The sequence below is a fragment of the Pollicipes pollicipes genome, unplaced genomic scaffold (genome assembly GCF_011947565.3).
Source record: "Pollicipes pollicipes isolate AB1234 unplaced genomic scaffold, Ppol_2.1 Scaffold_7231;HRSCAF=8579_pilon_pilon_pilon, whole genome shotgun sequence".
Taxonomy (NCBI): domain Eukaryota; kingdom Metazoa; phylum Arthropoda; class Thecostraca; order Pollicipedomorpha; family Pollicipedidae; genus Pollicipes; species Pollicipes pollicipes.
In genome coordinates, this window is record NW_023597034.1 from 6,578,037 (window position 1) to 6,600,342 (window position 22,306).

At 51.0% G+C, this 22,306-nt stretch overlaps 1 protein-coding gene across 1 annotated transcript in view; it reads right to left on the minus strand.

Moving 5' to 3' along the window:
- The window catches only part of LOC119109326 (ankyrin repeat, SAM and basic leucine zipper domain-containing protein 1), a 35,734-nt gene that overhangs the window by 7,244 nt on the left and 6,184 nt on the right, over window positions 1–22,306 (minus strand). The window contains exons 3-6 of the mRNA XM_037232935.1: window positions 20,733–20,836; window positions 20,186–20,324; window positions 19,121–19,221; window positions 10,473–10,610 (exon numbers count right to left, since the gene is read on the minus strand). Of these exons, the coding sequence (XP_037088830.1) occupies window positions 10,473–10,610; window positions 19,121–19,221; window positions 20,186–20,324; window positions 20,733–20,836 (482 nt within the window). The remainder of the gene's footprint in view (window positions 1–10,472; window positions 10,611–19,120; window positions 19,222–20,185; window positions 20,325–20,732; window positions 20,837–22,306) is intronic.

Sequence of the window (22,306 nt, forward strand, 5' to 3'; positions counted from 1 at the left end):
CTGGGCAGCGGCCCGTGGGGTCAACCTTGCCGGGGCGAGACGGCAGCAGCGGCCGCCACGCACCACGCATCAGCGCCGGCCGCGGAGCAAACACGGTGACAGCTGAGTTGGACTGCGCGGCGCGGCGGGCCCAGCCGACGCGTCACCGCCGCGCCGGTCTGTCGGCGGCCGGTAAGCACGCTCGAGCGCCGCTGATTGTCGACGAGATTAGCCATGCTCGGCCGGTGCGTAATTACTCCGGGCGATGGAGGGTCACTCAGGAGCCAGGCGAGCGTTTAGGAAGAGGACTCTTGCGGTTTTGCTCGGCGCTCGACGCCCGGCGAGTAATCTCGGCAGAGTGGGACGGCTGGCCGATGTGGAGGAGACCACATCAAGACATTTCAGCGTCGGGTGCTTGCGCAGCGGGTGGCTGCGTAGCTTGAGAATACCGTTCTGCATGTTTGCCGATGCAGTTATCGTCTTTATGATGCTTCAGTAGTGAAACTCATCAAACTCATCACCCCACCAAATCTAAATGCCAACAGAAGAAGCCATATTTCTACCGACCCGTCCCACATACTTTCACACCCAGGACCACCACGCTGCGCCGCTCTTGACGAAAAAGACCATAAACCATGTAGTTGGGCAACGAATGGACGGATGCCATGAGGCCTGAGCCTCCGCAGCGCGGGTTGTTAGCGGCCAGATCAGCCTCCATCGGCGGCCGGCGGAGACACGATCGATCTCGCCACGGCCCGGGCGCGCCAAAAGTCGGCCGCATCTCCCGCCAGCGGTCGCAGAGGCACCACGCCGCGGCATCGACCGGCGGCCGCGGCCGCGGCAGTGCCGGCCGCCCGGGAGCAGGTGCTTCACAAGCGCGCGCTGAATGGACGCTTCCGCGGCGCGCCCTCCAGAGCGGGCACTTCAGCAGCGCGGGCGAGGGCGGCGACTGGAGTGTTGTGGGACGCCGTGACCTGGCGGCGGGGCACGGGTCGCAGGCTTTGCGGCCGGCTGCAGCCAGCTGAGATCAGAAGCAAGAGTGCTCCTTTCCCAGTGTCTGGAGGCAAGCCAGAGAGATGCCCGTGATGGGGCTGTGTCCGTCTGGAGCGCAGCTGGGTGTGGGTGGGAGAGTCAGTCGTACAGTGCGGTCGAGAGCAAAACAATGCATTCCCCCTTTGGGCTAAATTTCAAAAAATACTCCAGTGCAACCTCAGGACTAGCTACGTCTTATTATAGCACTGGGTAGTACCACTGCAGACCGTCAAGACATAATAACGATATCAATTTCAAGTATTTTCTAGGTAAATTGCGCCATCAACGTTTTATAATAGCACTACGCTTCTTTCGTTTGCCGTCCAAAGGTAAAACCCCGCACGTTCATTTCTGGCCATTTTGCGTTTTTGTCATCTGATTTGGCTTCTCATGCTGGATTCGGATATTTAAATCAATAGTTGAAATTTTCACAAACTTCTAGCTAAAAGAAAGAATTAAAAGCTTGTGGAAATTTCAACTGATGGTTTAGATAACCGAATCCAGCATGAGTAGACGAATCAGATGACATAGAATACGCAAAATGGTCAATAAATAACATGCGGGATTTTACTTTTGGACGGTAGCCCCGTAGTTGCGACCACCGTCGTCATGACAACAGCCGTACACACCACTACTGATCCGAATAAAAGAACGCTTGTGATTGGCTCAGCGGGCGGGGCCTGTCATCGAGAAGGGCATTCGTTGGAGCTTAAACCAGTGCGTCACCATGGACCATGCGATGCCCCCATTCCGAAAGCCGAAGTGCGCCTCTAGAAGAACCACTGAGGTAACCACCATCAGCGTCGGGGAGAAATCAGACAAAGTGTAACGTTTCGTTGAATTCGCGGGATAAAAGTTTCACGTTCGCATGTGCTATTGTCAAAACAGAGTGTTTCAAGCTTTCGCAGCACTTGTTACGCGAACACTGACACATTAGTGTATAGCAAACATTACAGAACACTCACGTTGAAAAAAGCAAGGCAAATGAAATGCATTGCTTTCATAGTGGTAAGCAGGGAGTCAAGTGGTATTTCTCTCACAGGGTCGGCTACTTCAAATCGAAGTTCTGAGCTTTTAAGAAGCATCTCGATCAAGCTGGTAATAACGATCAAATCGCACGCGTCTGGCGTAACAGAGTGAGAAGTACAAAAGAGGTGTAATACTCCTTTTGACACATGCAGAATGCAAGGGCGTTCGGTACTCCTTCACAATGTCCTAGAATTGCCGACTTGGGGTGTAAAGCCTATAAGTATGTAATGTATGTAATGTAAAGCCTAAAGTGCTAAATTCCTCCCTATGAGGAGGAATTTTCCATTCCTTTTCCCCATATTTTATGTGAATTTTTCACTCCTTACTGACATTGTCTAATCGCACATGCCAAACCCCTATTCCCGTTTTGAGGCTTTTAGATGTCATCCAAAGCCGAGCTCACTTCGAAACCACCAAGCATAAACGAGGCTCCGCAAAACCTGGACACCTATGGCTATGTCCTACCGCACCTACATCTGAATCATGTCTATGTATCCACAGAGCAAGGGCGCCAGGTACCTCCAAGCCCAAGAACCCGAGCGACCCCAGCCGCTTGCACAAATTACGTTTGGTTGTTCACAAAATGCATCACAACCTGCAGCTGTGCGCCAAAGGCAAGGTTTTCACGCATCCCCTATTTGTTTGGTCTCACCACCACACCACGAAAGCAGAGGCTGGTGCAAACACCAGCAAGGCCTGGTAGAGAATTTTACTCCACGTACTTTTTTTCTCCCAAGGAAACTTGACTACTAAATTGCATCGCTCCCGAAGTGCAGGAGAGAAAAGTTCAATAAATGTCTTTTAATTTAAACTTACAAGATGAATATCACCATTTCAGCACTTCTATTAACAGATTTTGATTCAAATCAGCCGATTACAAAATTTTGCGAGAAAAGTATCAGTCTTTGTATTCATTTAGCTACTTTTGTTTTTCTTCGCATCATGCCAGTGTGATACCACTTTATTTTCCCCTTCCTTTTCGATTGCCTTTAGAGTTGCCATCTGCTGCTTAAAATGTTGACCAATTTCTCTGCAAGAAGCTCCAACTGCAAGCTCGTACGTATCTAATACATAAATTGGATTAATTCGCCAGCCGCCCAAACATGTTTGATATGCACCCAAGCGTGAACAATTCACAGGGAATGAAGGAGACGATTTGAAGCACGTAACTTATTTTTACCGCCATTTTTGGCCTTTTAACCTTCGTTTAACTGTTTTGTTTGGTTCATGGCGGTGCTCAATAAGGATAAATCCAAGCTTCTCGAGTTTCTGACGTACCGTGCTATCTGGCAAAGCTTAAAATAGCCTTGCCTAATGCGCCTCTGTATGGCAGCATTAGAATATGCTGCCATATGGAGCCTTGGGACAGACCTGACGCAGCTAATACAGAAGTGTTTGACGGCGAAATTTTGCCCTGTGGAGATGTTTATTATGCGCACCTCTTACTTGTTTCGCATTTTAATCCCGAAGGTTGGTGGGCATGATTGATATTCATATTCAGGGGTGAGTTGGATGACTATGTCTGCCAGCAGACCATGCAAAAGGTACTGAATTTTTGTTTTTGGGGGAGCAGTTAGAAGCCGGTAAGTCTCCTGTGGACCAAGTAATTGTGTACCTTACCTGCTTTCAACACATGATTGGTAACGAGAGTTAGCCATTTTCTGTTTCAATGCATCGATTTTTCCCATAAGACAAATTATGATGTCTCAAGACATGCAACTGGCTTATGTTGTTACATATTCTTGGTTATTTGCCCCAAAACTTCTTAAAGTGGTCCCTCATGGCTGCTTTAACCAGATGTTTTCTATAGTTGTCATGGTTTGCTGACCGGCAAATGACTGTACTATATACATTCACTATATTTTTAACACAAGGATATTGTAAGCTGCATAACAATTATAATATGACTTAAATATTGCTATGTAACAAATAGTCAGACCACCCCATGTAAAATGTGAAGCCAACATCTCAAACTTTGTCATTAAATATGAATAAACAAGCCCAAATGGATGCATTTTCTGCAGCTGAAAAGGCAAGCAGCAATACTGGCATGGTCATCTAAAAGTTAAGTTATTTTTGGAGAAGAGAGATTGTTTTGTGGAGCATACCCATTATTGCCCGTGACACAGGCTAACAATGACAATCAAAGTAAGTTGTTCAAAGTGATTTTAAGTGTTTTCATTTGCATGTTGTCACTTTGTCTGATGTCAACAAGCATGCCAAAATGAACTGAATAAAAATGCAAGTTGAAACCAGCCAAAACTACCTTTAAATATCGTGTTTTCATCACAAGTGCTGCTGTCAACAGATACGTGAGTTGAGATGATGTTCATCACATGGGCTACTCTAAGTTAGGTTAAGTTGGTCAAGTGCATGGCGAGTGGCAATAGGAATTGTGCAAGAATCAGTAACTCACAACTGCTGCTGTGATGCAAACAGGTTATATAGGATGAGATGATGTAAGCCGCCTCTTTAGGTTAGGCATAGGCCACTTTCATGGAAATAAGCACTGGCATTTTGCAAGAAACAGTGACAAAATGTTTATTTTCCCTGACCCCACCTTAACTGAAGCCAGAAATATGTCTATTGTGTTTGACTTGGTGCTGGGCTGATGTGTAGGAGTCCAATGTTGTTTTGTTTGAGTGTTTTATGCGTGTTGAATTTTCTGTTGTTATAATGTTATTGAATTTGCTTTGCTTTGCGTTGTTTTGTTTTAAAAGTGTTGTGGAAGGGAATTGAAAAGTGCAGATCAAATTATTAGTGTTAATAATTTGTTATGCTCATAATACTGTCATGAAATTACTGTACTTTGACACGCGCCCGGTTGGTCAGCTAGATACCCTTCGCTGGGGTGTGGGGGGGGGGGGGGGGGTATTTAAACCCCTCTGAGATCTCGGGAACTAAGAAAGCTGGAGGCACCAAATTTACCGGGTGTCTTGACGTATACGTGAACTCATTTAGGTTAGGGTTCCAGCTTCCTAGGTCATGGCCCTCAGGTCGAAGAAGTTCAAACAATGTCAAATTCTAGGTTGTTCTCCAAAGCGCCCCCAGAACCTAGGCAACTGTATTTAAGCAAAAGGTCACAAGCCCATTTGAGGTCATTGACCTTGTTTGACCCTTTGAAGATCATAGTGACCAAAATGATCCAAGACTGCTCTGCGTTTTCATTTGAATACGCGACAAAGATTACGCTAGGCAGTATGTTCCTAAAACAAAACGTTGGACCCGGGTCGTCTGAGGTCAGTGGCCTGTTCTGACCCGTAAGAAGTCATTTGAAAATGTGTGATGCGGTTCCTGCTGTCAATAAATTCGAAATGAGCACCAGAAACTATCCCATTCAGCAACCCCTAGAGTAATAAATCAGGTTGGTTTTGTCCTTGGTCTAACCATCATACCTGACCTTAGGTCAACGTAATTTGCTCATTCAATATTTGCGGTGCCTAAGAAGGCATTTCAGATCTTAATGTCTTCGTCAAACACTCCGCTGCTGTATCAGACTGAAGGATTCCCTAGAAATTGCCTTTGCCGAAACCATGGGATGACTTTGACCTGTCATAGGTCAGCGACGTTACAAGGTACATCTAAAATTGATATGTTAAACGATCTGCTGGGCAATTTCCTACAGCTATGCAAAATGTGGCGCGACCACGCCGCGCTGTTCAAAAACCATTCTGGAAAAGCCCTCGGGGTGGAAGGGTCAATTTGCCCCCCCCCCCCACCCGAGCGTGTGTTGATGTTTACTGTTTTACTTCAATGGCCTAAGATGTTAAAAACGAAATAGTTTTGTCAGGTTCCTGATATTACGTCCATGCCAACTTGAAATAGATGTCTTTGTTTGCTGAAGCACCCGTCACGAGCTCATAAGTTCCGTATTTTGTGAATGGATTTTTTCACTCCCGCACGGTCTTTTTGCGATGGAATTTTTCACTCCCACCCTAGTTCAAAAGTGATTCTAGCTCCCTGCTCCTTCACGACAGCAAAAAACTGCATTAGTCATCAGTCATCAGCTGATCACATCGATCAGCCGGCTACCCGTAAATAACCTTGAAATCAGGTGCCGTGCTTGATTTTGATGGTATTTAGTAGCCTGTCTCAACTTGGTTTGCCATATATTCTCCAATGTCCTTGCCTTAAAATAACATAATCCACTACTATCTGGGGAAAAGGAACATGCTCCAAGTATGTACATACCTACCACAACTAGTTTCCCAGGGCTGCGCACAGGAGAATGGGTTCCCGTATGAGGGGACCCCTAACTCCAGGGGGTCCGCAATCTTGGGTGCAGCCCCCCCCCCCCTCCCCCTCACAAAACCCTGGTCTGCCACTGCTCCCAGCCCTCTCGTGGTTATGAAATGCAAGCATAGGGTCCATTTCAAGTACTTGGCATAACCTAGATTGATGGCAAACCATCTTTCGGCTTCTTAGTGAGCGTAAACATCACGAGCCGACGTCCTTCATGGCATTTACGCATAGCGAAAGCTACGCTATATTCAGACCCTGCACAGCCCTTCGTCCATCCCCATCTCCATCAAAACAAACCAATATTCCGTCGACAAAAGACGCCATATAGTGGCGCGGTAATGACGCCTAAAAGCAGGGAGCTAGAATCGCTTTTGAACTAGGGTGGGAGTGAAAAATTCCATCACAAAAAGACCGTGCGGGAGTGAAAAAGTCAAGTCACAAAAGATGGAACTTGTGAGCTCGTGACTGATGCTTCAGCACACAAAGACATCTATTTCAAGTTGGCATGGACGTAACATCAGGAACATGACAAAACTGTTTCGTTTTTTAGCATCTTGGGCTGTTAAAAAGAAACAGAATACATTAACACGCGCTCGGGTGGGGGGAGCAAGTTGACCCCCCCCCCCCCCCGAGGGCTTTTCCCGAATGGTTTCTGAACGGCGCGGCGTAACCGCGCCAAATTTTGCATAGCTGTAGAAAATTGAATAGCAGATCGTTTGACATTTTGAATTTTATATTTAGCTTGTAATGTCACTGACCTATGGCAGGTCAAAGTTAGGTCATGGTTTCAGCGAAGGCAATTTCTAGGGAACCGTTCAATCTGATATAAGAACGGAGTATTTGACGAAGACATACATCTCTGAGATGCTTTCTTAGGCACCACAAATATTGAATAAGCAAATTACGATGACCTAAGCTCAGGTATGATGGTCAGACCACGGTCAAAACCAACATGATCTATTACTCTAGGGCTTGCTGTATGGGATAGTTTCTGGCGCACATTTCGCATTTATTGACAGCAGGAACCGCATTATACATCTTCAATTGGCTTCTTAGAGGTCAGAACAGACCACTGACCTAAGATGACCCCGGTCGAACGTTTTGTCCTAGGAACATACTGCCTAGCGTAATCTTTGTCGCTAATTCAAATGCAATACAACGAGCAGTCTTGTATCATTTTGGTCACCATGGCCTTGAAAAGGTCAAACAAGGTCAATGACCTCAAATGGGCTTGTGACCTTTTGCTTAGAGACAGTTGCCTAGGCTCTAGGGGCGCTTTGGAGACCAACCTGGACTTTGACCTTGTTCGACCTTATTCGACCTGAAGGTCATGACCTAAGAAGCTGAAACCTTAACCTGAGTGAGTTCACGTGTAGGTCAAGACATCCTGTAAATTTGGTGCCTCTAGCTTTCTTAGTTCCCGAGATCTCAGAGGGGGGGGGGGGGTAAATTGACCCCCCTACCCGCGCGAAGGGTATCTAGCCGGCCAACCGGGCGCGTGTTAAAGTACAGTAATTTCGCGACAGTGTTCATGAGCATAACAAATTATTAACACCAATAATTTGATGCTGCACTTTTCAATTCCCTTCCAGAGCACTTTTAAAACAGAACAGAGCAAAGGAATTCAACAACAAAATAACAACAGAAAATTCAACAAGCATAAAACACTCAAACACAAAACCTTGGACTTCTGCACATCAGCCCATCACCAAGTCAAACACAATAGACATAATTCTGGCTTCTGTTAAGATGGGGTCAGGGAAAACAAACATTTTGTCACTGTTTCTTACAAAATACCAATGCTTATTTACATGAAAGTAGCCTATGCCTAACCTAAAGAGGCCTTACATCATCTCATCCTGTATAACCTGTTCGTATCGCAGCAGCAGTTGTGAGTTACTGATTCTTGCACAATTCCTATCGCCACTTGCCATGCACTTGACCAACTTAACCCCACTTAGCCTATATGATGAACATCATCTCAACTCACCTATCTGTTGACAGCGGCGCTTGTGATAAAAACATGATATTCAAAGCTAGTTTTTAGCTGGTTTCAACTTGCATTTTTATTCACTTCATTAGTGTATGCTTGTTGACATCAGACAAAGTTGACAACACACCAAATCAAAACACTTAAAATCACTTTGAACAACTTATTTTGATTGTCATGGTTAACCTATGTCAAGGGCAATAATGGGTATGCTCCACAAAACAATTTCTCTTTTCCAAAAATAACATAACTCTTAGATCACCATGTCAGTATTGCTGCTTGCCTTTTCAGCTGCACCAAATGCATCCAGTTGAGCTTGTTTATTCATATCTAATGACAAAATTTGAGATGCTGACTTCACATTTTAAAAGGGGTAGTCTGACTATTTGTTACATAGCAATATTTAAGTCATATTATAATTGCTATGCAGCTTACAGTATCCCTAAGTTATAAATTTAGTGCATATATACAGTACAGTCATTTGGCCGTCAGCAAACCATGACAACCATAGAAAACATCTGGCTAAGGCAGCCGTGAGGGACCCCTTTAAGAAATTTGGGACAATTAACCAAGAATATGGAACCAAATAAGCCCATTGCATGCCTTGGGACATCATAATTTGTCTTATGGCAAACCTCAATGCCTTAAAACAGAAAATGGCCAATTCTAGTTACCAATCATGTGCTTAAAGCAGGTAAGGTACATAATTACTTGGTCCACAGGAGACTTACTGGCTTCTTCCTGCTCCCCCCAAAACAAAAATTCAGTACCTTTTGTATGGTCTGCTGGCAGACAGAGTCCTCCGACTCACCCCCCCCCCCAAATATAAATATCAATCATGCCCACCAACCTACGAGATTAAAATGCGAAACAAGCCAGAGGTGTGCATGATAAACATCTCCGGACGGCAGAATTTCGCCATCAAACACTTCTGTATTAGCTGCGTCAGGTCTGTCCCAAGGCTGTATATGGCAGCATTGGAATAGCCTTGCCGGGTAGCCTGGTGGGTCAGACACCCGAAAGGCTTGTATTTATCATTATTGCGCACCGCTATGAACCAAGAAAACGGTTAACCGAAGGTTAAAGACTGCAAAAGATGGCGGTAAAAATAAGTTCCGTGCTTCAAATTGTCTCCTCCATTCCCTGTGAATTGTTCACGCTTGGGTGCATATCAAACATGTTTGGGCGGCTGGCGAATCAATCCAATTTATGTATTAAATACGTACGAGCTTGCAGTTGGAGCTTCTTGCAGAGAAATTGGTCAACATTTTAAGCAGCAGATGGCAACTCTAAAGGCAATCGAAAAGGAAGGAGAAAATAAAGTGGTATCACACTGGCATGATGTGAAGAAAAACAAAAGTAGCTAAATGGATACAAAGACTGATACTTTTCTCGCAAAATTTTGTAATCGGCTGATTTGAATCAAAATCTGTTAATAGAAGTGCTGAAATGGTGATATTCATCTTGTAAGTTTGAATTAAAAGACATTTCTTGAACTTTTCTCTCCTGCATTTCGGGAGCGATGCAATTTAGTAGTCAAGTTTCCTTGGCAAAAAAGAAGTACGTGGAGCAAAATTCTCTACCAGGCCTTGCTGGTGTTTGCACCAGCCTCTGCTTTCGTGGTGTGGTGGTGAGACCAAACAAATAGGGAATGCGTGAAAACCTTGCCTTTGGCGCACAGCTGCAGGCTGTGATGCATTTTGTGAACAACCAAACGTAATTTGTGCAAGCGGCTGGGGTCGCTCGGGTTCTTGGGCTTGGAGGTACCTGGCGCCCGTGCTCTGTGGATACATAGACATGATTCAGATGTAGGTGCGGTAGGACATAGCCATAGGTGTCCAGGTTTTGCGGAGCCTCGTTTATGCTTGGTGGTTTCAAGTGAGCTCGGCTTTGGATGACATCTAAAAGCCTCAAAACGGGAATAGGGGTTTGGCATGTGCGATTAGACAATGTCAGACAGGAGTAAAAAAATCACATAAAATATGGGGGGGGGATGCTGCTTTACACCCAAAGTCAGCAATTCTAGGACACTGCCTAAAAGTTCACCCAAAGTCCTCGGAACCATGTGGGCGCCGCAGTAGCTGGCCCAGGATAGCGCAGCTGGCAAGAGACAACGTCAGCTGGCAGGAGACGACATCAGCTGGAAGCAGACAACATCAGCTGGCAGGAGACAAGATCAGCTGGCAGCGGACAGACTCACGCGACGCCGGCGGTGTCCTGTCCCAGCTCCAGGATACGGGGCCGAGCCTGGATCTGATCCCGGAGGTACCCGACTGACGCATGGATCAGCCGGATGTGGCGCGAGACGTTCGCCATCAGACTGGCCGCGTCCGGACACCTGGGGAGGGACGGGTTCATCATCAGACTGGCTGTGTCCGGACACCTGGGGAGGGACGGGTTCATCACCAGACTGACTGAGTCCGGACACCTGGGGAGGGACGGGTTCACCACCAGACTGACTGTGTCCGGACACCGGGGGGGGGGGGGGGGGGGGACGGGTTCATCACCAGACTGACGACGTCCAGACACCTGGGGAGGGACGGGATCATCATCAGACTGTGCCCGGACACCTGGGGAGGGACGGGTTCATCGACAGATTGACTGCGTCAGGACAGCTGGGAAGGGACAGGTTCATCATCAGATAGTCGTAGTCAAGACAAGATAATGGACAAAGTTTTAAGCCTGCAAGGCATCCAATATGGTATGCAATCAAAGGTTAACCATCGCGTTTACCAACATCCACCAGAACTGTCTGATGTTTTGCGCCCGCAAACCCAATACCCCGGTCTGAAACCAACCACTCCAAGCGTCACCAACACACGCTCAGCATCCCAGCCGGATACCGAAGCGCGCACTGCATCGGTTTCGGGCATCAGGGCGGCGGGCGGGGATGGCACTGGCGACCCCATTTCCAAATGGTCATTCCCATCGGGCAGGCGCCGGACACGCTCGTTAATTGACGTCCGCCAGGGCTACAACGACCGGCACTGAGAACACCGCGCCGGGAGCATGCCGGTCCGCGCCGGATTCGACCGCTGGCCGCGGCGGTTACCGACAGGGGGCACGCGGAGCACCGGATGGCCAGCGATGACCGCTGGCCGCGGCGGTCACCGACAGAGGGCACGCGGAGCACCGGACGGCCAGCGGTGACCGTTGGCCGCGGCGGTCACCGACAGAGGGCACGCGGAGCACCGGACGGCCAGCGGTGACCGCTGGCCGCGGCGGTCACCGACAGAGGGCGCGCGGAGCACCGGACGGCCAGGGGTGACCGGCACCACACGCCGGACCCCGGCTCCTCCCATCGATGGTCGGGTCATCATGGGGGCGAGGGTGGCCGGACGCTGGGTGACATGGACACCGCGGGACGTGTCCGCAGGACGGAGACCGCAGAGCAGAAGGACGCATGTCGTGGCCGTGAGACCGCGCGGACCGCATGGCCGGTACCAGCGACTGCCAGAGCAGGCCCAGGTAACGGCCATGGCGAGGGAGTTGACAATGTAGACCCAGATAGGCACATGCTAACGACAGGACTTAAACGTTAACAGCGGAGGTATCCTGGCAATCACCGGGTAACAAACGGCGACCGCGGGACACAAGCTCGGCAAGCAGCAAATCACAGCCGGACACGCGACCTAACCGCGGCTAGGCGACCCCTTCATCCCGGCCGGGCAGCAGGCGGCGGCGGCGGCAGCGAGCCTGAGCGCCCCCCGGGTGCCGTGGAGGCAGGCTTGGTCCGGTGCCGCCCCAGCTCCCCGGAGACGGGTCGCCGCAGGACGGCAGCCGCGAGACCTGAGGCACGCTCCACTGCGGTGGCGACGGGGTCGAGCGCAGAGCAGCGTCCGGCCGCGGCTCGGACCGCCAGCCGCGGACACGGACGGCGGACGTGAGGCCGCGGACACGGACGGCGGGCGTGAGGCCGCGGACACGGACGGCGGGCGTGAGGCCGCGGACACGGACGGCGGGCGTGAGGCCGCGGACACGGACGGCGGACGTCAGGCCGCAGGCATGGACGGCGGGCGTGAGGCCGCGGACACGGACGGCGGACGTCAGGCCGCAGGCATGGACGGCGGGCGTGAGGCCGCGGACACGGACGGCGGGCGTGACGCCGCGGGCATGGACGGCGAGCGTCAGGCCACGGGCACGGACGGCGGGCGTGACGCCGCGGACATGGACGGCGGGCGTGAGGCCGCGGACACGGACGGCGGACGTGAGACGGCAGACATGGATGGCGGACGTAAGGCCGCGGGCACGGCGCCTGGCGGTCAGGGCGGCAGCGGGCCACATGGCACCGGCGGAGAGCCACAGAACGTGCCGGTAGCGGCGGGGCGTGCGTGTGTTGGGTTGCGTGGTGTACAACCTGGGGAATGTGTCTGGCCAGAATAGTTTTCTTACCTGTTGTTACACAACAATGTCTTGTTTTGGTGGTGACAATATTCGAGTTCTGGGGCCCGTCGACAGCAAGTGGTTATGCACGAAGTGCTCCAACGGGCTCCCTATCGTTTTATCACGAATCTTAATCAAAGTCATGTCTAAGCCTCTTTGACAGCCTATGTGCGCGCCGCATGTCATCCTCCCAGCCACGTCCAAACATACACGCCAGATGGCGGAGTTCCATCCCATCAATAGAAACGCTACGGAGATAGAAGGCAATGCAACTTAACGTCAGCACTCTTCCTCCAAAGCAGGCTGGCAGAGAAGCCGGGGGCCACAGCGACGGCGAGCTCCCACCAGCTCACCACAGCAAGCACTGTCCAACGGTCCGTGGAGGGGCATAGATGGCCGAAACGAGAGGCGCGATTGTGAAGGCGCCAATGGGCTCACCAAACTTGCTGTCCGCGAGTCAGTGCGTGACTTAGCAAACTTGTCGCGTGACTTAGCGAACTCGTTGCGTGACTTAGCGAACTCGTTGCGTGGCTTAGCGAGCTCGTTGCATGACTGGTTAGCTTCTGATATCCATATATCCATGAGATGAGAACAATCGAACACGTCCTACTGATCGACAGGAAGGAGAGAATCTGCGAAAAGTAAAACCCTAGTGTGTGTGGGGGGGGGGGGGGGGGGTAACAGCAGCTGCTTCCAAAAATAAATGCTGAAGTTTTGCCGGATGTGTGAATCAGGAGGCGTGTTTATGGGCATGCCGAAGAACCATCTCGCTTTCTTGTCATTCTTTGTGCTCACGTAATTTGTAATTTACATGATGGAATGAGTAGCATATACAAAGACGAGACAAAAAGCGTGAGCAGTTTCTAGACATAGGTGCCCTTACGATGGAACCAATTGCTCCAAGTGAGTAACCAAATTTCTGAACATTTCCTCACCGATTTCCCAATCCTCATTCCGCAGTCCCACTTCCGTTATGCATGCATCACAAAACATTATTCGCGGTGCCGGACGAGACGGTCGGATGGCTTTGGTAACATGCAAGTAATAACAAGACCTCAGTGAGCGGCGTCAGCTGACTTAGGAGCCCTATCGAGGGGAGCTTCCCAGTGCACTAGAATGTGCATCTTTCGTGGCATTTCAGCAGGCGGAAATTACGTAAGTTGTTATGTGTGTTTGCGAGGAACATTACTCACATAGATGAGACAGTACAAACAGCCTTATTCATCAGAGAAAAACCAGGAGAAAGGAGATATAGATGCGTTGATATTTAAACGCGTGGGGTATGGGTGATAGGAGGAAGGAACAATCATCGGACGACGGATTTTTAACGCTTCCCTACCTACATAAGCGCTTGTTTTGGAAAATCAAACACATCGTTAAAAAATAAAAACTTTGCGTACGCATGGCTTGGAGGAATGGCAATAAGCTACAGGGGCCTCTGGTGAAATCTTCAATCTCGACGCCTAAGTGCCCGGGTGGCAAAAGATGTTATTTATGCAAGTGTGTGTTTCAAGGGGTTTCGCACGCAAAAAACGTGGATTACGAAATTAAGTGCAAACTGAGTAAAAAACATGGGAGGGGAACATCGTCTCTGTCGGGAAATCCACGCGCCCTATCCGTTCGAGGTATAGTGAACACCTGTGGGACGCTAAAAACAAAACAGGGAATACCCCTTTCGGTGGCCATTTTTTGACGAAACACGCTCAGGCTAAAATTCAGGGAGGTATAAACCCTTTGCCCATTTTAGAGCTCAAAGTCACCTACAAAGTGCTGGACCATCCAGACAGGAAAAGAATTGAATCTGTTCACATAAAAAGTCGGCGACCAAACCTTAACGTACCGGGCTCATGACCGATTGTGCGAACATGAGATGTGCCGTGCTGTGTGATGTGTGCTAGCTTAATATCGTTAACATGTGTAAGTGATGCCTGACACGTCGTCCGCGATGCCTGTTTAATTTGAATCGCTTGCATGCATAACTGATGCGTGATCTGTAATGCCTGTTTACTTCAACTCGCTTGCGTGTTTGAATGAAACGTGATGCATAATACCTGTTCGCTTGAATATCTTTAAATACACGCATATTTCGCGCATTCTAATTCTGAGATATGCCCTGTATCGTAATAATGGCTGGCAATAGCTCGTTGTTTAATCCCTGAACATTGGTGTCCTGTTAAAACTGTGGCTTGCTGTTAAAAAATGAAAAATTCAGTGGGATCATTGGCAGGCAATTCTGAATTCAACTCTGCTATTCGTTTTCATACCGGCATGTTGCCGAAATATCAACGCACTACATCTCCATTATCCCGGTTTTTCACTGAGGAGTAGGGTTTTTTCTTTTGTCTTACCAACAAACGGAAATGCCCAGTGATCTCGCATTTAAGTGAGGGGTCACAAATCCCATGTTTGGAGAGCAGGCGGCCATGGGCCTGGCCAGCCTTGCCGTTTCCGTCGGCGGCTCCACCCAGAAATGACCCAGGCTTGCCTGACATCACTTGATTGCGAAAATACAAGCTATCTGGGTGTGCCTCGTTGACAAGGTCAGTGACGCCTCCGAACTCTGTTTGGACCCATTTATCCTCGATCAGTCCTCAGCGTATCGTTCGCGTGGCTGATTCAAACAAAACGGGATGTCATTGGTCGTCGCCGGAGGAACGCTGGTGTACCTGTGGACCAGCCACCAGAGTTGTGATTGTGTAGTAGTTTCTAGACGACACGCCTTGAACCGTGATGCTGATTTTTCTGTTTTGACCACCCCGAATCTAGCACTAGTCATTTACAAATGCAACCTCCGCCCCCTCCCTTCACACTGGGCCGATGTAAGAACCCCACCACGGAAACGGACGCATGTAGATGAGTGCGTCTGTATTGCTCGACGCCTTGTGCGTCACTGCCAGACGCGTGAGGACGCCTTTGGGAGTCTCCGCGTCCCGGGTCGCACCATCGCTCATTCTGCGCCGGCCTCATGTTAGCCCGGCGTCAGGTTACCCTGGCCCCGGCGCCAAGGTCCGAGATGAACGATACGTCACGTGCCTCATTCCTCCCCCCCCCCCCCGTAAGTTATCGTTCAACTAACGTTTGTCATGTACATCTGCCTCACACTCGGTATGTACAGCCAAGCTTTTTACACCGCATGAGGCCGGCGCAGAATAAGCGATGAGGCGACCCGAGACGCTGAGACGGCCCAATGCATCCTCACGTGTCTGGCAGTCACGTCCGAGGTGTCGAGCACCAAAGAGACACACGTCCACATACGAGCACCAAAGAGACACACGTCCACATACGAGCACCAAAGAGACACACGTCCACATACGCCCGTTTCCGTGGTGTGGTCCTGCGAACCAGCACAGGCAACTGCAACACTCACAAAAAAAACGAGCGGGCGGGCCCCTGGTTTGCTCTCGTGCTGCGCATGAGCGCCTGAACAGATCCACCCACACTTGTCCGGTTACAGATCGCCTGTTCCCCCTCCGTCAGAATAGGTGGACCTTGTGGTACCACGAAAAACTTAAGTTCCCCGTTTCTCATGACAATCGTATGGGAACGACCATCCTTTTTCATGTTGCAATGTTGAGCGCAAATTACAGCTCGTGAAAAAGCTTGTAAGGAAATGCCCCACAGCTTACACGGCAAAGCTTGTAAGGAACTGCGCTTCTTGTTACTGAACACTGTATGACACCGCGATCATCGTTCGCAAGTTCATCGCTCGCAAATATGTCGGCGTGTAGAACGTGTGACGTGCGAACCAGGTTGCTCGAATCGAAATATATCATGAATTAATTAATCCTCACTCAGCCAGCAGCCTCGCTTGCAACGAATTCCACATGATGTTTCGAGCAGGAACAATACCGAAAGAGCTCCTGACGACATTAATACCAACAGAGCTGCTGACGAGATTAATACCGACGGATCTACTGACAACATTAATACCAACAGCCAACAGAGCTCCTGACGGCATTAATACCAACAGAGCTACTGCAAACCCTCGAAATTTGTCGGCAACTAAACGTCAGTACACTAGTTTCACGAGCACAGCACTACCCTTCGCTGCTTTGAATGGGTGCTAAACGTACGTTGGTGTTTTTTCGATTTTCTTTTCGTTTATTTGGTGCGATCTTAAGGCTGTATTGCTGACGTAAAGCCAATGGAAGGTACACAGAGTTGAATAAGACCGGACTCAGCCGCCGGGTCTCGACCAAATTTGGACATGATATAATGGTGCTTACGCTCTTGTCACCAAAGGATCCTTTATTTCGCTGCCTGTTGCATATCGACAACTATTGTATAATTACTGCGCTAGCTACATACCACCACCCACCGCGCTACCTACATACGTACATACTATAAAAGTAGCCAAAAACTGAGAATATCAGATTTATCCATTTATCTTGCTAACCCACAATGTGCAGCTTCTACCTTGGTATGGATCAATGAATAATTCTGATAATTGCCAATTTGTCCTACGGTGTTTGCAATGTTGCAATTGCAGCACTCTCAGCACTCTTTAACTTCATTGTATAATACGTTATTGACCATTAAACTAAAAAAGGAGCCTACAGACCTGTTACAATCTTATTTCTAAAACAACGTCGGCCAAACAGCAACTGACAGGCACATCGGGTGGTTGTGATTTCGATATTAATTCATTTTTGTAGTACGCGAAGCATGCAATAGGTGTCGGCAGCGTTCGCACTTCGGTGGTGAGTACCCTCAGAACTTTGGTACCGGGTATAGACGAGAGGGATGGGTCCTCTATGCCTCCTTAACGAGGGGAACTGAATCCATGATACAGGACGACCGGGCGGGTAATCAAACATGTTTTCATTGGATGGCCGAGTCATAACGTATTTTGGTCAAACTGCCCTGCAGTAGCGACATCTCCTTGCTGATAGACAGATGGCTAATTGGAAGAGAGGAGCTAGCGGAGGAAGCAACGTATACCTTATTGATCCAACGCAATTCCCTCGATCCTTCCAAAAAACGAAGATATCTGGCTAAGAAGTGGTCCGACCATCGCAATACGTTCGTAAAACACCACTCCGCAACAGAACACATTCATGGGTTTTCGTTGACTCAGTCAAATGTTTCCGGCCCTCCGCGGACAGCTGGCCTCCCGTTGGGAGCTCTTGTCATTTATTGGAGCCGGCGCCAGAACCCCGCATATGGTCTGCCGTTTCCTAAGCTGGCTCGGACGCTGTGCAAGGACAGTCATCTCATCAGGCCTCCGGGAAACACAGCTCGGGGTCAAATGAGCCCAGTGATTATGCCTATCAGGTTTCCTCATCGCTACACATCAGGCTTCCTGGCTGAGCCATTCCCGAGACCGGTCCTATTATGATGGTAATGGGACTTGGGGATACCGAGCCGCGCTGGGCCTAGTTCGATCAGAGTAACATCCAACATTATCATTCCTTTCAAGCTAAAATACAGGTCGACGTGGGTCATACCAAGCGTGACGTGATTCAAATATCCTCTGACATCGTCGTTCCTTTCCAACTTAACTAAATAACGCGTCGACAAAGGCCAAACAGTCCCAGCTGTCGAGTACAGTCCAGCGATCAGTACACGAGAGGCACTCACCGAACCGCACCGACGAACCAGAACGGAATACAAGGATCTTGTCGCCGAGTTTCGCAGCCGCGACATCTGACCCCACTCTCCGACACCATCGAACAGCTTAGCGACCAGGCGACAACACCGCAGGGGTATGTACCGGGGGGGGGGGGGGGGGCATGGGAAGAGAGACGCACACATAAGCACGTTCAGAATACAGCCACGGTGTCTATGGACTCTGTGGATACCCAGACAGCGCACCACCACCCGTTCCCATCTCAGCCGTACCCAGACAGCGGACCATCGCCCGTTCCCATCTCAGCCGTACCCAGACAGCGCACCATCGCCCGTTCCCATCTCAGTCGTACCCAGACAGCGGACCATCGCCCGTTTCCATCTCAGTCAGACCCAGACAGCGGACCATCACCCGTTTCCATCTCAGCCGTACCCAGACAGCGCACCATCACCCGTTCCCATCTCAGTCAGACCCAGACAGCGCACCATCACCCGTTCCCATCTCAGTCGTACCCAGACAGCGAATCATGACACATTCCTGTCTCAGCCGGTCAAACGGCCCACAGTCACACCTTCAACAGCTCAGCGGTTCGGAAGCTGCGAGAACGGCGGACATTGCGTACGCGAGTCATCGTAGAGTCACATCGCAGAACCTACGCTCCTCTCTCACCGGGAAACGGCCACCGAGCCCCACAGGACTCGAACCCGGTCCCAGACTCCATCCAGCACGCCTCCTATCTCATCTCCAGTCCCGCTGGCACCGCGAGAACCCCAGCCCCACGCCGAACCGCCGGATCAGTCTGGCTGCACTCTCCCCTCTTACGGAGGCGCGCGGCGCCGCCGCCGCTATCGCCGGCCTCTCCTCACGTGGCGCGCGGCGCGGCCGGCCGTACTCACGTCAGGTACTTCTTGTAGTGGAGCGTGGGCAGACTGGAACGCTCCCACTCACGGAGGTGGATCTCGCGGATGCCGTCCAGTATCTTGCGCCGCTCGCCCACCTGCAAGGCGCCGCCGTAGCGAGCCGGGGGCGTCGGCAGGCCGTCAGGTGGTCCCAGCGAGCGGCCGGCCGGCGCCCGACACTGCACACCACCACAGCCACACACAGAGGCACGCAGACGGAGGCCCGGGTCGGGTCGACCCGGCGCGCAGGACGCGCAGCGATGGGCCGTGCGGGGTGGAGGTACGTCTAGATCGCAAGGGTGACCCGCTAGCCGCAAGAGCGTGCTCAGCGACTGATGTCGATCCCCGATTCTAGAAACCGCCTTTCATCTAAAAGACGCAGGCAGCTTAATTTCTGACGCACATACATGCAAAAGGATATGTGAAGAAACAATGACAAAAGAAGGCAGCGGACGACAGTGTAAGCGAATCGTTAGCTGCAAAATACGAAAAACAGATATGGAGAAGTGGGGCGTTATCACAGACACAGAGCAGTTTGAAAGTCGACGAAGAGAGCAAAATGCGATCATCGTTCACATGGTATGGTCTTTTTTCGCTACGCGCAAGCTCATCTAAATACCTCACACATTAAAAACTTACAAAGTGCAAAGCGAATGACGAAAATGTCCAAAGAAAACGACGAACTCACGCGTCTAATCGTGCCCACCGTTCGACGTACCACCTTTGACCAATCAGCCTACCTTTCCAGTTATCCAGAGTCCGCGCTTACCGTGCACCCCCGACCAACCTTACATTTATCCCAGGAACTCCGTCGCCAAACGAAACACGTCGGCGGTAGCCAGAAGCACGGGGCGTGGCTAAACGGCAGACATACTGATTTCCTGCCATCGCCGACCCCACGCTGAACTCCACGAGGGACGTGAGATCCTCGCGGAAATCACGTCGCTGGTTTCGGTCGGCCCGCGACGCAAACGTGACGGACGCAAACGTGACGGACGCAAACGTGACGCCGAGCGACCATCGGTGTCCGAGCGCAGGCCGCCGCGGCAGGCTGTGCCGCACCTTCTCCAGCTTCATGCGGTCCAGGTCCTCGTCGGTGAAGCGCAGGAAGGACACGAAGCTGACGCCGTGCGCGTGGAACAACGGGATCAGGTGCTGCAGCTCCAGGCCGCACAGCACCATCTCTAGCTCGCCGAACACGCTGTCGACAGGCGGTGGCGTGTGTTGTCAGCCGTATTGCGGGACATCCGGCCTCTTTCACCGGCCCGGCGCCGGCCCGGTGAAAGAGGCCGGAGGGGTGGCGCCGCTGAATGACGTAATGAGCCGTATTCAACGCCGCATTCAGCGCGGGTCTCAGTCGAACCCGTGGCGGGCCGCGACCCACGAGCACGCTCTACTGAAGCGGCCGGCGGCGGCGGCAGCAGGCCAAGTTTGGCATCGCCACGCTCACCACGTTCAATGCCAGCCTGAAGCGGCGCCGGCGACAATCACATATCCGCGCCATTTGCAAAGTTCAGGTGTCCGCGTTCTTCGGCGTGGCTATGGACGCGTTGCAGCACTCCGGTGCGCGTCACCGGGCGACCCGCGAGAGCGCGCGGACGCCGCTCACCTGCTTTGCGTCTGCTGGCTCTGCGAGTTCTCCTTTTCCATGAGCGTGGCGAGGTCATCCGAGCTGACGGGCCCACCGAGAGCGCGGCTCAGCAGGTCGGCGATCTGGGACAGGCGGCACACGCGGCGGGTCACACTGCGGACTCAGACCACTGTCTGGCAGACCTGATAGCAGCTGGTGTCAACAGGTCAGCCGGCTCAAAACGGCTGTTGCGCTCGGCAGAGGTAAAACGTATGAGTCAGATGGGTACTCAGATTGGAGGGGATAGCATTCGCGGGTGAAGTGACGGAGTGGCGGATGTAGTAGAGGAGTGGTGTGACAAGGTGAGGCGGGTGGAGTGGTGTGACAGATGAGGCGCGCGACACATCGATTATCGACCCGACCATATCTAAAACTTGAGGAAGGCAGCGCCAATTCAAACGGCAGAAAGCTCACGGTAAGATAACAGGCAGGCTAAACTTAGCGTAATCATCGTCCTGTGCCACTTAAAATCCTCGGCAGGACGAATGAAAACAACAGTACCTCCGGCCCACAAACACCTCCCGCCCCTGCCTACCCGGCCCTGTCTGCCCTGTTCTGTGTACCCTGTCCTGTCTACCGTGCCCTGACTACTCTGCTCTGCCTGGTCCGCTCTGCCTACCCTGCCCAGCTTGCTCTGCCCTGCCTGCCCGGCCTTGTCTACCCTGTTCTGTGTACCCTGTCCCGTCTACTATGCCCTAACTACTCCGCCCTGCCTACCTTGCCCAGCTTGCTCTGCCCTGCCTACCCGGCCTTGTCTACCCTGTTCTGTGTACCCTGTCCTGTCTACTGTGCCCTAACTACTCCGCCCGGCCTACCTTGCCCAGCTTGCTCTGCCCTGCCTACCCGGCCTTGTCTACCCTGTTCCGCGTACCCTGTCCTGTCTACTGTGCCCTAACTACTCCGCCCTGCCCGGCCCGCTCTGCCTACCCTGCCCAGCTTGCTCTGCCCTGCCTGCTCCACAGAATCTGCAGGGACGTTAACAACACACGTACTAACTTTCCTCCCAAACATGCAGTCTTGTATCAAATAAGCGTTGTTTAGTAGTTTCTGAATAACCTGGGTGATGGTACTAGTGACCTCAGTCACCAGACTTGGAATGACTCAATTACCTCTTCTAGTGTATGTACATTAACCAATGAATGAGCTTCTCGCACAATCCATTTCTCAGCATCAGTTCGCACAATCCATTTCTAAGCATCAGTTCTCCCACTCCTCGTCTGAAGCATAGTCACCCTATGGTTGCATTCTCTTTGGCTTCGTGGTGTTCTTGTTATTTGTTTCACATTTCTTGGCCGTCAGTAGGGCGAATGACTTTGTATTTTCTTACATGGGCGAAAATGTTTTGGGTCAGGGTAGCAGAGGACAGGGGCAGGAGCACTCCAGGTGGTGGTGAACACCTTCAGGCTGGCGGCTTCGTACATAAGCTCAAAACCGTGAATTTAGGCCAGAAAGCCAGCATACGGCTTGAAAAAGAGAGTAGGTGACGATGAAGAGACGAAGTCTGTTAGATCGCCCACACTTTTCCTGCCCCCTTCCCTCGCCTTTTCCCTGGC